At 32.4% G+C, this 15,134-nt stretch overlaps 1 protein-coding gene across 1 annotated transcript; it reads right to left on the reverse strand.

Annotated features, from left to right (window-relative positions):
* Positions 1-13,962: 13,962 nt before the first annotated feature.
* On the reverse strand, positions 13,963-14,496 carry LOC110092658 (DNA-directed RNA polymerase V subunit 7-like). Its single transcript, XM_020817304.1, has one exon. The coding sequence runs from the start codon at positions 14,494-14,496 to the stop codon at positions 13,963-13,965; it is 534 nt and encodes a 177-aa protein (XP_020672963.1).
* Positions 14,497-15,134: the final 638 nt, after the last annotated feature.

Here is a 15,134-nt window from a genome sequence, read left to right on the forward strand (position 1 = left end):
TGAAAAGTACTAAGATTATACAAGTGACTGAACTCCATTATAAATACACCATTATCAAGCTCATGTGAAACCCAATTTATTAGAATTGTAACCCTTAAAAATATAATCAACACAAGGATCAAATTTGGAGTTACTGTAGGTGCCTGAATTTCTAGAATAGACATATGGTATTGAACTTTCAGAGCTCCAAATATTATTATGTTATCAAGATGAACGATGAATGTAATAATTTTGCGGCAATGAAAATCTTCATTAGTATTTACTATGTTTTCTACATCATCAATCTAAAAGAAGAGAGTTAGCTAGACATGAAAAAAAAAAAAAAGATAAAGCAAACTTATTTTCATTGAAATTATAGAAGAATAGAAGAGAATGATATCACCAGGAAGGATCAATATGTCTCTTCTACACTTCTTCCTACTTAATGTATAAAGTTAATCTAATTAACATGGTTAAATACTCTAATTATTGTATCTAGTACTTTTCTATTCTCTCTTAGATTTGACTCTAAGAGAGATTTATAGTACTCTAAAAAGTACTAAGATTATACAAGTGACTGAACTCCCTTATAAATACCACCATTATCAAACTCATGTGAAACCCAATTTATAAGAATTATAACCCTTAAAAATATAATCAACACAAAGATCAAATTTGGAGTTAGTGTAGGTGCCTGAATTTCTAGAATAGACATATGGTATTGAACTTTAAGAGCTCCAAATATTATTATGTGAAGATGAATAATGAATGTAATAATTATGCGGCAATGAGAATCTTCATTAGTATTTAATGTGTTTTCTACATCATCAATCTAAAAGAAGAGAGTTAGTCAGACATGAAAAAAAAAAAAAGATAAGCAAACTTATTTTCATTGAAATTATAGAAGAATTCAAGAGAATGATATCACCAGGAAGGATCAATGTGTCTCTTCTACACTTTTTCCTACTTAATGTATGAAGTTAATCTAATAAACATTGACTAAATACTCTAATGATTGTATCTAGTAGTTTCCTATTCTCTCTTAGATTTGATTCTAAGAGAGATTTATAGAGGTACTCTGAAAAGTACTAAGATTATACAAGTGACTGAAATCCCTTATAAATATAACACAATGACTATTTATAGAAAAACACAAATTAGGTAATTAGCGCTGCAAGGCTTGAAAGATTGGCGTCACAGTGCCCATAAAATGAACTAATGTTGTTGTGCTGATGTTTTTTCCTCCGCCATGATGCCTATTGATGTGGATCAGTTACTTAGTGAACAGTCACACCGTTTCACTAACATATTGTGCCATTTACAAGTTATAACAGCTACGCTGTGGTGTTGCTGACTTTCGATGCTGCAGCACCTAAGTGTCCATTTTGGTGTGAAGGTGTCAAGGCGTGATAGGTTGTGATGTCGCGGTGTTTAAAAATAGTGAATATTACACTACAAAGATGAACATTTTGAGTATGCGGCATTGTTCAATAGAGAAGTTAGCACTGCCTTGCCAATATTGTAGTTATCCAACGGTGCCCTTGATGGCGCTGCGGTGTTAACTTGTTTGATGCTACGACACTAGATGATACTTAGAATTTTATGCCTTTTTAAAATTTTTTCTGCACAACAAAGAGATGTTTTTACTAAAAATATAAGATTTAAAATAATATATTATATTTACACCTATCAATCCACCACTCAATACATGCTCAAAGAGAAACAATTAAAAGGAGAAAAAAGCCTAAAGATTTATAGATCACTATCTAATTATAGTGTAAGAGCAAATAAAATGGTAGGCAAGTAGCCAAAACCCAAAATTAAGCCCAAGCTTCAATATACCCATAAGCTCTCAGATATCAAAATATAATATACAAAAAAGAGTTAGAAAGCATAATATATCACAATAAAGCAATCCAACTACAAAATAAAGAAAAATAAACAAACCTTAAAAGCAACAAAGAAACCTAAAGAGTTATAGATCACAATAAGGAAAGAGATCAAAGAACAATCACAACCTAACATTACACTAGACAAAGAATAATAAATAGTAGTAGCAGGCCAGAAGGAAAAAACCTAGACACCCACAAACACCCAATAGCAAGAACCCCCATCATAATAAAAAGAACGCACTAGAAAGAGTTGAATATAAATATAAGAGACCAACCTAATAGGAAACCAAAGAACTCTAGTCAGCCGCCAACAACAACGTAAATAAAAAGAAGTAGAAGTTAATAACCCATAGCTAACAAAATATCCAAAAGAACTCCAGAAGGGCCAAAAAATAACAATAAAACTAAGAAAAAAAAAAGGATCAGAGAGCCCAGAATGCTACCCAGATAACACTGCTCAACCTGCAATTAGCTGATGTAAGGTAAACTTGAAGCATCAAGCATGATTTTTATTTTCAAGATTTGAGGAGAATTTAACATGCTGAATCACAAAATCATTAATCAAAGATCCTTCCTTGGCTAGCCACTCCGCACAAGCATTGCAAGCCCTCTTAATATAAGAAAATATATATCTAAAATTATCGAGTAAAGCCATAATTTTTTGAAACATATAAACATTACTAGTATTTAGGAATTTTTTGGCAGACATCAAAGAAATAAAACCTTTCGAATCTATTTCAACCCATAAATTTTGAACATTGTTATCATAGCAAATCCTCAAGCCTTTAAAAGGGCATATAAATTAGCACCTAAGACATTACATTTGGGCACATTAGAAGCAAAATCACTTACCAGCTTGCCATTATAATTATGAATTAAACATCTATAGCCAAAATAACCACTCAAAATTGAACCATGAATATTAAGTTTAAGTTCATCATAAGAAGGCTTAAACCACTTGATCATCTTAAGAAGAAACCATATTAGTAATATCACTATAATTATTAAATAAAATAGACCAATCTTTCCATTTTCTAAAATGCTTGTAAGTTAACACATAAGCCTTGAAGAGCTATTGAATTTTGATCACCAAGGTACTTATCACCCTCTAAGAACACTTTTTGACATAATTAAGCTAACTATTATTCCTTTTCCCCTAAAGAAGCTAGAAGACCAACAAAGGGATGAGAGTAAAAATATGTCCTTTAACTTTGTTATGAAATTAACTAGCTAATGAAAAGAGAAAATAATCTTATTCTTAAACCCAATTTTAATTTGCAACCCTTTCTCCAAAGAAAACTAGACGCTAGTAGTAGAGGGACATTTTTAAAAAGCATGGCCAATTGTCTCATCATGATAATTGGATTGACATTTAGAAGCCAAACATAGCTTATTTTCTTGTAACCTAATATTAACAGAAATATAACCTTTTAAAATTCTCCAAGCTAATATAGATGAATTTCAAGGAGTTGGGGAATACCAAATTTTACCAAATATAGGGATAGCATTATTTTTCGTTTTAAAAAAATACCACACTTTATTAAAACTAAAATCACCATTCTTAAATAATTTAAATATAATATGATCAACAAATAATGGTAAGATAACACTGTAGCACTATGGTAGTAGCATCATAGCACTCCAACAGTGACATTGCAGTGCACTATTAATTTTTTCCCACACCCCTAATACTCCTAACCATTGTACAAAACATTGACAACATTCTTAAAGGAAGAGTTGGATCTATTGATTCTAGCATCAACAGATAAAGCAAGCTATTTTTTTCCTATTTTTTCATTCTCTTTGTTGTTTCCCAAAAACCATAATCTTTAGTAATATTAAATAAACTAATATCCCCAAATTTATCAATGTTATTTAATGAATATTCCTCATCGGTAGAGTTAATCTCACCCTTCTCCCATTTATTAGCAGATTGAATAAAAGGACATAAACACTCCAATTTTGCACTAGACTCATCACTAAACACTTGCTAACCTTTATCACCCCCTTCTCGTTTAAAAAGAGAATCAGCATAAGATGAAGAAGTAATTAGAATATTAATTTAGGAAACCAATGTAGTGCATTTGAAGACAAAGAAGCATCGCCATGAGGTCCTTTCCACATTATACAAAGGATTGAATTCAATTCTAGAATTATGAATCATAATAGGATTGGTTAAATCATTCACCAAAGAAGCATCACCATGAGGTCCTTTCCACATTATACAAAGGATTGAATTCAATTCCAGAATTATGAATCATAATAGGATTGGGTAAATCAATCACCACATTAGATTTAACTTGATTTATAGGATTGGATGGGACATAAAACTTCAATGTTAAATTTATTATTGGTTTTGTTTAAAATATCACAACTTCATTAATCACACAAACATCTTGAATAGCCTCAGCATTTTTAGGTTTATTAGAGGAAATCTTCCTTAGATTGGGGTTATGGTGATAACATTCATGTTTACTATGAACCAATGTTTTCTAGTGATCACATAAGGCATGAAAGTCATTTATAACAACCTTTTGCACATGTCCATAATTTTTTTGGGCCTAACCAAATGCTATTAGGATACTCCTTGGTGATATCAAGTTCAACCAACACTCTCGCAACAGAGGGCCTAGAACTAATAGCAGTAGTATTATCCACTTGTAAAGTATGGCCAAAATGACCACATAATCCATATAAAATCCTAGGACAATAAATGAGGTCTAAGCTCAAGAAAAGAGATCCAAATAGGAACAACAGGCATCTCCTCCAAAATATCAAAGAGAGGAGACCACTTTATCAATGTCATGTAACAATTACAAACATAATAAGATCTATGCCTGAAAATATGACTATAGTCCATATTATTTTCAAGTTTTATGAGAACATAACGTGGATCCAATAAAGTAATAGAGAAATTCCCACTAAGTTTATGATTGAAAAAAAAATTAACGAATCAAATCTAATTTAGGTCAAGAGATGGTAAATTTACAAACAAAGGGCAAACTGAAATAGGGATGATAAAGCAACAACTTCCTCTTCCAAAATCCAAAGAGATGTCATACTACAATGAGTGGTGGGCTCGAGATCAAAAAATGGGGAAAATGAAGAAGAACAATTTAAAGGACCGTGTTTCATTAGTGACATTTAGAAAACATGGATCCAAAAGCGATGTACAATTAGCTGTCATACTAACGGAGGGAACCCCCGCAACAAGTCCAACCATAAACAAATGAGAACTAAAAAGAGATAAACCAAAATAGCCGAAAGACAACAAATGGATAAAAAACTTCTTGAAAGGATAAAGAGAAACTTCCGTGAGGTCGTGGTAGAGGATCTCACGAAGAATAGAACTCCACGGGATTATGAGATGCAGGTATGAAGAGAGACAGCTAAATGACTGTGATAAAATCATTGCCTGACAACGTACTAGGAGATCGATTGGATGGAGAAATGAAAGAGCAGCGGCTAGGAAAAAACCTAGCAGAGCAGTTTTGAAAAGGAGTTTTTCATGGGCATTCCGAGCAAATATTGGAGTTTGAATAGTGTGGAGACTTAATCAATTCCCCTTGTTTTAACTACTCTATTCATTTTTAGTTACATAAATAATAAAAAAATATATTATTATAGCAGGTTAGTTTTTACTTTGAATATTTATATATTAAATTAGTATTACTTCATTAGAGATAGTTATATAAGAGATAAGAGAGAGGGAGAGAAGGAATAAGTGTTTATTTTTTACTATTTTTGGTTTCTTAAAATCTTGTAATCTGATCCATATATATATATATATATATATAAAACTTGGTCTAGTCAAGTTTTATAGGCTTAGTCTGCCCATATATTCTTTTATTGGTGCTTGATTCATTTTTTGACAAACATAATCTAGATTAAATTAACCCTTCTCCTCCGCATCACATAGTAACTTGTGCTGGCCACATCCATTTTATTTCCTCTATTAGAGTTGCCACCCCTTTGACTAACTTATCAATAGTGAAAATTTTTCTATATTTACTTAAAATATAATTAAAATGTATATTTAGTTGATTATCAAAATGGTACATTTCATTTAATAATATTTTATATAATAATATAATATTTATTTATATAATAAAATATTTTTACATATGAATAAAATTTATTGTATAAATTTAAATATTAATTTAGCATTTAGTATATTAAATTATTAACTATTAATTAATTTTAGATAATAATGATAATAATTAAATCAATAATTATTTAAAATTAATATTAAAAAAAAATAATTTAAATCTTATAAGTTAATACTCTACAATTACTTTTTCATTAATATATATATATATATGTATATATAATTTTCATTATCATTAATTCTAAAAATTATAACTAATTATATGTTCTTTGGATCAAGTCCCTTCTAGCAAATTGATCACATTGTCATATGAAAAAATAAAACGGAATTTTTAAAAATGTATAATATATATTATATATAAAAAACTAGATAACATATTTAAAATTTTTCTTTAATAAGCTAATTAAATTAGCATTTTTGGCTCCACTTTAATTTTTTTTAAATAAGCTCCATTTGCTAATTAAATTTAATATCCTCATTATAAATCCCCCTTTCTATTTACATCAAACAATCTTTGACTCTCAAAGCATATAATAAATTTGGGCCATCCAACTTGAATTCTGTCCCCCCCCCCCCCCCCAGAATAATCTTAAGGGGGTTCTGCCCCTGTTGGCCTCCAACCATCACCGAACCACCGCATGTCCATCGACAATCGCTCGACAACCTATAACAACTAAAAAATGATTAAGAAGGAAATTTTAAAGGAAAAGATTTGAATGCATGTTTTACACCCACTTGCATGTGCTTGGAAGTCTTTTAATACTTGAACATGGTTGTTTGTGCTCTATAATGAATGTCAAGGGTTTGGAGCAAATTTTGGCAAAAAAAAAAATGTTACAATTTGAGCGCCTCAGCACTGCTACAATACCAGATGCCAAAATAGTAACATTGCACCATTGCTTTCTCTATATTTTGGAAAAATGCACCATAGCGCTAGGCTTCAAGTCTTTGTTGTATTTTCTTTCAAGGTGAAGGGGATGCTGATCAATTTGATGATAACAAATTTTTAATTATGTCATCTAATTAGTATTTTATTTTGAATAAATCATTTTATAAAAATCATCGAGATAAAATTGATTTCTTGAAGATTCAAGAGAAGAATTCCAAGATTTAATTAACTTAGTTTGTGAGTTGTAATTAAATTTCATTGCAAATTGATAGATTAGTATATTATCGTTGGTATTAATGACGATGTGCACAATAATTAAGTTTGATTAGATTTATTGAAAATATATCTTTTATATATATATATATATAATTTTGTTGGATTTAATCTTTCAATTACTTAATTTACTTCATATTTATTTATATATAAAATTATTTTTAAAAAAATATTAATGATTATATTCTTAATTTGGTCATCACTAAATAATGTTAATTATATTATTATGTTCAAAATTAATTAATATTAATGAAATTGACATGAGTGTTCTTGATTAAGCATTTTTTCATGTTGACAAATATACTTGATTTTATGTATTTCATTAAATTTTCTTAATTACAATAAATTAGATCTTAGTTATCATAAAATACATAAATTTATTATGCTTGTTGCGTCTTGGAGAGAAGTATAAAGTTTAACGTCTTAAGGTCTTGGAGAGAAGTATAAAGTTTAACATCTTAAGATCTAGTACACAAATAGATGAAAGATAGGGTGTAGTATTCATAAGAGACACCAAGATTTTTACCCATAAAATCTTGAAAAGGGGAAAACCACGGGGCCTGGCCTAGTTTGAATGAATCAACTATTATTTGCAGTCGATTATAAATGAGGTCCTTCCTTAGGGGAAGGCCTTGGATTAATGTAATAAATATACATCATATAAGATGCATTACATGATGGGACTTGAAAAAATCAATATTGATGTGTTCATTTAGTAGGCAGGGCCATAGTCAGCGAGCGATGGTAGTCAAAAAAGTTTCTAGTCTAGTGATGGTGGTTGGAAGGACTGTTGTCTTGCAATGGAGGTCGAGATGATTGCAGTCAGCTGGCGATGGAGGTTAGAAAGACTGTTGTCTAGTAACGGAGGTTGAAATGACTGTAGTCGACGGACGACAGTGGTTAGAAAGACCATTATTGGAGGGTAACGGAGGTCGGAAGACCCTAGTCGACGAGCGATAGTGGTCAGAAAGACTATTTTCTGGCGATGGAGGTCAGAAAGACCATAGTCGAAAGGCGATGGAGGTATGACATCAATTAGTGGTTGTGCAAAAGTCAAGCATTATTTGGTGGCCGGGAAGAAAATCAGTATCAGTTAGCTGTCAAGCAGAAGTTCGACATCAGTTGGTAGATAGGCAAAAGTTTGGCGTTAGTTGGCAGTCGGGCTAAAGCCCTACGTTAGTTGGTGGCCCGACAGAAATCCAACATAAGTTAGTAGCTAGGTAGAATTCCAGCGTTTGTTGGTAGTTGGATAGAAGTCCCATGTCAGTTGGTGGCCGGGTAGAAATCTAGCCTCAATTGGTGGTCGGGCAGAAGTCCGACACTAGTTGGTGGCTGTGAAGAAATCTAGCGTTAGTTGGAGATCATGTAAAAGTCTGACATTAGTTGGTAGCCGGGCAGAAGTTCGGTGACTGATGGAAATTCGATATTAGGTAGAAGTATGACGAAAGTCAGTCGACGGGCAAAAGTCCAACGACAGGCGGAAGTCCGGCATTAGGTAAAATTACGAGACTAGTGGAAGTCCGATGTTAGGTACAAATCTGGCGATTGGCGGAAGTCCGGCGTTGATCGATGGCTGGGAGGTGGTCGAGGAGGAGCTTGGTTGCAAGAGAACTTTTCCTTTTCTTCTTGTTTGGGCCTCATTCCTCCTCCCTCCCATAAGAAATGATGGGTTTATTTATAATTTTCTTAGAGTAGCATGACCGGTAAATAAGAGAAAGATCAAGGGTAAATTGGGAGTGGTTTGAATGGATAACCAATGTTGAATCCCTTAACCATTGACTATTTATTTGGTATTTGGATGTCTTAATGAAATCAAAATTTGTCGATCTTGGCCTCGTTGGATTTGTCTCGTTGAGCCACTTAATTTGACTATAAGCTTGTTATGTTTGGAAACTTTTTGTTAATCTAAATTATGGATTGAACATTCCAAATGCGGTTCAGGTCTTTAATTTGGACTCATTTGGGCTCAGATTGAGTCAATTTTGGTGTCATTGGGTTTGTATTTATGAGACATTCAGTTTGACTATAAGTTTGATGAAATTGGAGTTTAGATGGTCTCTGATTTAATTTTAAGTTTTCAACTTGATTTTCCCTCGAGATTCGTGCCCGATCAACATAAATTTTTGTTGATATATCAGTTGCCCCTCAATTTTCAGATGTCGAAACTTTAGAAGTCAGAAAATACATATCACAAGATTTTAAATTGATCAAATAGAAAAAAATGCCTAAAAATTACTTTCCAAAACTTTTAAAATAACAAAAAATTGAACATAGAAGCTCCATTGAGCTCCAAAAGTGCAAAAATTGGATTTGGAATGTCAAAAAATGATATGGGGACCCCAAAAACGTTCGATTTTGACTGTACAAGTAAAAAATCAGGCTCAGACTAGTGTTGATGCCCAAACTTTTTCTACACAAAGGAGCAGTTTTTCCTAGCCCCATCTGGAAAGGTGCGCTGGCTGTAGCTTTCAAATTTTTTTTTAAAACTTTGCGGCCCCCATATAATTTTTTTTTCAAATTTAGTGCGTGGCAGTATAGCTTCCACCCACCTCTTGTTTTTTTTTTTTAATTTTCGAAATTGGAAAATTGATGGTTTTTTTTTTCAGAATTCTGAAAATTATATTTGGGGGCCCAAAAATTTTAAAAAAAATCTAAAAAATTCAGAAAAATTTTAGAAGTATTTTTTAAATTTTAAATTGATTCAGAGGAAAAAATTTATCCCCTTTTTTGAACTGTTTCCACCATTTTTGTCTTATAAATACCCCTTGGTGCTAGGAAAAACTGCTCCTTTTTTTCTTCTCCCTCTAACTTTATTATAGTTGAGGCCTTCAAGTATTTTTTCTAAATAACATCCCCTACTCATATTCAGTATCCACTTTTGTGTGAAAGTTATACTTTTTAAGCCTTTCCTTCCTTCCCCACTTTCCTTCTTGTTTAAGAGGATTTCCATTATTTTTAATAGGTGGCATCCCCAAACCAAATTCAGCACCCCTCTTTAGTGTTGAAGGAAAACTTTCCTTTTTTATTTTATTTTCATTTGGTTTTTTTTATGTTAGAGACATTCCACTGTCTAAGATAGGCAAAATTTCCAAATCAAGCTCAGTTCCCCTCTTTTGTGTAGAAGGAGCTTTCTTCTCCTTCCTTTTTCTTCTCTTATATTCTTCTTCTTATATTAGAGGCATTCTACTATTCTAGATAGGTCACATCCCCTATCGAGTTTCAGTGCCTCTCTTTTGTGTAGAAAAGTCATGATGAGAGCTTAAGATGATGAGGGTTGATATGAAATGATGGACCAACGACGGGCATCAGATGAAATATTGATGATGGTGGTGATCAAGTAGCATTTTGAAAAAGGTAATATGCATCCATACTGACATTTACAGACATCAAACATCCCTTATAGAAGGGTCGAAGTAGTATACCCTGTCAATATTATGGTGACACACTAATACTATTAACTGAGTGGAGGCTAGATGATGATCAGGTTATAACCTTTCTTTGAAGAAGAAGTTATAGAAGATGATTCAATGTGCAGTAGAGAAGAGGTCACTTGAATCTACCAAGGATATTTGACCGTTTTAAAGTTATTTGTTGCTTGATGTTATTAACTTGTACGAATGATGCTAATATACTTTTAATTTTAGCTTCTTATAAAAATGAATGTATACCTAAACTTGATGTGGAATCTATGTAACTCCAATAATATTATATATGAATATGAGATTATTGTATAAGCCCAATACTTATTTCTCACTTAAAATGAACTTATCCACCAGAGAAATTTTCTTGTACATTTTGATGCTTTTTAGTCTGCTAAGATCTTTGTATAACTGCACCTTTTGGGGCTTTTTAGCCTTATAAGGTATTTAAATAAGTGATGACCCTGTCAATCACTTACTTTCATGGAATCTTTCAAAAGAGAATATTATTTGCTCAGAGCATTGATCTATGATATTAATAAGTTAAGTGAAATCCACAATAGATATTTGACCTATAGGAGGTTTCTTATTAAAGCATTATTCGATGACATCAACTTCAATGAAATAGGAAGAGAGAATCCACAAATGATATATGACCTATCCAAGGTTGCATGTCAGAGCATCGCTTGATGGTGTAAACATTTATGGAAGTGGTCGAGATAATCCACCAAAGATATATGACCTATTTGAGGTTATACATTAGAGTACTACTTGATGATATTAACTTATATGAAAGAGGTCAAGAGAATCCACCAAGGATGTATGACTTATCTGAGGTTATATATCACAGCACCACTCAATGATATTAACCAATATGAAAGAGGTCGATAGAATCCACCAATGATGTATGACCTATCTGAGATTGTATTTCAGAGTATAACTCGATGATGTTAACCTATATGAAAGAGGTCGAGAGAATCCACCAAGGATGTATGACATATCCAAGGTTATATATCAGAGTACTGCTCTATGATGTTAATCTATATGGAAGAGGTCAAGAAAATTTACCAAGGATGTATGACCTATCCGAGGTTGTATATTAGGGCACTTCTCAATGACTTTAACCTTTATGGAAGAGATCAAATCTAATCCCCCTGAGATCATCGTCACTCGACTGCATTGCTCAATGACTTTGACTTGATATAATAAATATAGATCATATAAAATAAATTACATAATGAGACTTGACATAATCATTATTGATATGTTCATTTGGTTGGCATGATTATAGTTGGTGAGCAATAGTACACGAAATGACTATAGTCGGGTGACGGTGGTCGAAAGGACTATTATCTTATGACGGAGGTTGGACGGACAAGAGTCAGTGGGCAATGGAGGTCATAAAGACCATTATCTAGATATAAAGGTTTAAAGAACTATAGTCAGCAGACGATAGTAGTCATAAAGACTATTGTGAGAGGGAGACGAAGGCTGGAAGAGCTATAGTCAGTGGGTGATAGTGGTCATAAATACTATTATCTAGCGACGGAGGTCAAAAGGACCATAGTCAGAGGGAAGCAGAGGTCCAACATCAATCGGTGGCCATGCAAAACTCAATCGTTAGTTGGTGATTGGGCAGAAAATTGATATTAGTTGGCATTCAGGCAAAAGTCCGATGTCAGTTGGTAGCTGGGAAGAATCTAGCTCTAGTTGGTGGTCAGGCAGAAGTCTAACGTCAGTTGGAGGTCAGGCAAAAATTTGACGTAAGATGGTAGTAGGGCAGAAGTCCGCACTTAGTTGGCGGTCGTGGAGAAGTCTGACATCAATTGCTGGCCAGGTAGAAATCCGCCGTCAGTTGGCGGTCAGGCAAAAGTCCTATATTAGTTGGTGGCCAGAAAAAAATCTAGCATCAGTTGGCAGTCAGGCAGAAGTCTAACATCAATTGGTAGCCGGGCAGAAGTCTAGTACTGGACAAAAATTCATAGTCGGGTAGAAGTCCGACGAAAGTCCATCAATGGCTAGAAGTCCAGCAATAAGCGAAAGCCCAATATCAGGTAGAAATCTAGTGATTGGTGGAAGTCCGGTGTCAAGAAGAAATCTGATGATGGGCAAAAGTCTATCATCGGTCGGTGGCCAGGAGGTGGTCGAGGAGGAGCTTGGTCGCAAGAGAACTCTTCCTTCTCTTCTTGTTTGGGCCTCCTTCCTCCCCCTGCCATGAAAAATTAGGGGTCTATTTGTAGTTTTCTGAGAGTGACATGACATGTAAATATGAGGAAGATCAAGGGTAAATAGAGAGTGGTTTGAATGGATGACCGTTGTTGAATCCCTTGATTATGGACTATTTATTTGGTATTTAAATGTTTTAATGATATTAGAATTTGACAATCTTAGGCTCTTTGGATTTGTCTCGTCGAGCTGCTCGATTCGATTATAATCTTGTCACATTTGGAAACTGTTTAGTAATCCCAATTATGGATTGAACCTTCTAAATATGCTTCAGGTCTTTGATTTGACTCATTTGGGCTTGGATTGAGTCGAATTTGGTTTTGTTGGGTTTGTATTTTTGAGACGTTCAGTTCAACTATAAGTTTGCTGAAATCAGAGTTCAGATGATCTCCGATTTAATTTTTGAAGTTTCTAACTTGCTTTTCCCTCGAGATTTGTGCCCGGTCAACATAATATTTTGATGATATATCAATGCTTAATAAATAAAATTTAGGGGATTTACATACATACCAATTTATTCCATGCTATTTACATATCTAACACCCTTAACATTAATATTACATGCTTACTACCCATTGATTAAATTTGGATGTATGGATGAAATATTAAAGTTTGTAGGATGATATGAATGATATAAATGAATTATATGAGTGATATATTTGATATTAAAATTGTATATGGATGGTACACATATAATAATAATATTTTAGGTGTTAGATATGTAAATAACATAAAATTAAGTGATATGTATGTAAATCTCCCTAAAGTTTAATTTTGAATACATTGAATTCAATGTGTTCTTTCATATGAAATCTTATATAACATGTTATATGCATTATTTAAAATTTTCCTATTATAAGTTAAATAAAAAATTACAATAATTTAAGAATTGTCTTTTTAGAGAGGGTTGTTTTTTTAGAAGTTCTTAAATGTTTATTTCTTGACTAATTTAAGAGATACCAAACTAACAGTCCATATATATATATATATTCAATCCAATTGGATAATTATCATTGAATCATCTATAAAAGATTATAACACTTTTGATTTATAATTTAATTTATATCTCTGAATTAGGACATCTTTTGCTTCAAAAGAGTACAAAATAGTAAATTACAAAATTGGACTAAAAAAAGCTAAAGTTAAGCTAGAATCCCAAATACTGAGCATATGAACTCAAATAGGTCCAATATAATCACCTAAAATAGTTGCCCCAATATTAAACTCTTCTTCACTTTGAATCCATATAACGCTGAGAACTCTGAACCTCACCTTAGTTCCTTTCTTCATGTATGAAAGTCCATTTACTTTTAAGAACATTGGCTCATTAAACGGTCTGAATTCGTAATCTTCCATCCTTATTTTGGAGAGAAAAATGTTCTTCATTGGCCCAGATTTGAGAATAATGCCATTTTGCTTAATCTCAGTTATTGTGCCAATTAAGATCTCACCCTTGCAAGGCTTCATAGTAGTGTAACTAAAGTTTATTGGTAACAAGACTTGATATGAAACATGATCAATGTGCATTGTAGAAATTGGGCTTATACCGGTGACTGCAACACAATACCCGTTTTCCTTGGACGTTTTTTCAGAAGTACTTTTATGATGGAGGTCAAGGAATATAATATCATCTTGAGTGTGAGCTCCGGAATTGATAACACTAAAAGGGATAGCCACCTCAGCATTCCTTTCAATCTCCAAGAACACCATCTTTAGCAATATCGCGAATGGCTAAAATTATAAGAAGAATAATTCATAAGTATTATATTGTAAGGAAGTTTTTGTGCTTAGATGCAAAAAACTTACGAAAATTTATAAATGCATATGATATAGTAAAATACAAATTTAAATTAAAAACCAGGAAACTAGTCATAAGTGAGGTACATCTTTCCTAATGCTTTATAGTTGATTTTGTTCAATTTTAAACAAGTATAAAATGACACACACATACACACATCTATGAAACTAAAATAAAAATTTAAATTAAGGCTCAGATGATAACTCACAAAATTCTCGATCTATTATCAATGGCACGATTACAGACTTAGGCTCGACAAAAGGCTTGATTACTAATAACTTTGGTAGAGAGTCTAGAATTATTATAATCTTACTAAATTGAATAATCAGTTGACACAATAGTGCCTATTTATAGGAAACATAGAAGAATTATAAAGGAAAAAATTAAGAATGGGGATATTGTATCATAATAATGATTATAGATTCATACTATAAATATTTGATATGAATTTTATAATTATATGAAAATGAATGCTTTTAACATATCTAATATTAATATGGAAATAAGTAATTCCAATATCTCTAAAACTCTTATCATGATTATCAAATTA

The sequence above is a fragment of the Dendrobium catenatum genome, unplaced genomic scaffold (assembly GCF_001605985.2).
Source record: "Dendrobium catenatum unplaced genomic scaffold, ASM160598v2 fragScaff_scaffold_1313, whole genome shotgun sequence".
In the NCBI taxonomy this organism is placed as follows: Eukaryota; Viridiplantae; Streptophyta; class Magnoliopsida; order Asparagales; family Orchidaceae; genus Dendrobium; species Dendrobium catenatum.

What these genes read in the sequence shown, in the direction of transcription:
- LOC110092658 (XM_020817304.1), bottom strand. Translation starts at nt 14,496, where the DNA reads ATGGTGTTCTTGGAGATTGAAAGGAATGCTGAGGTGGCTATCCCTTTT.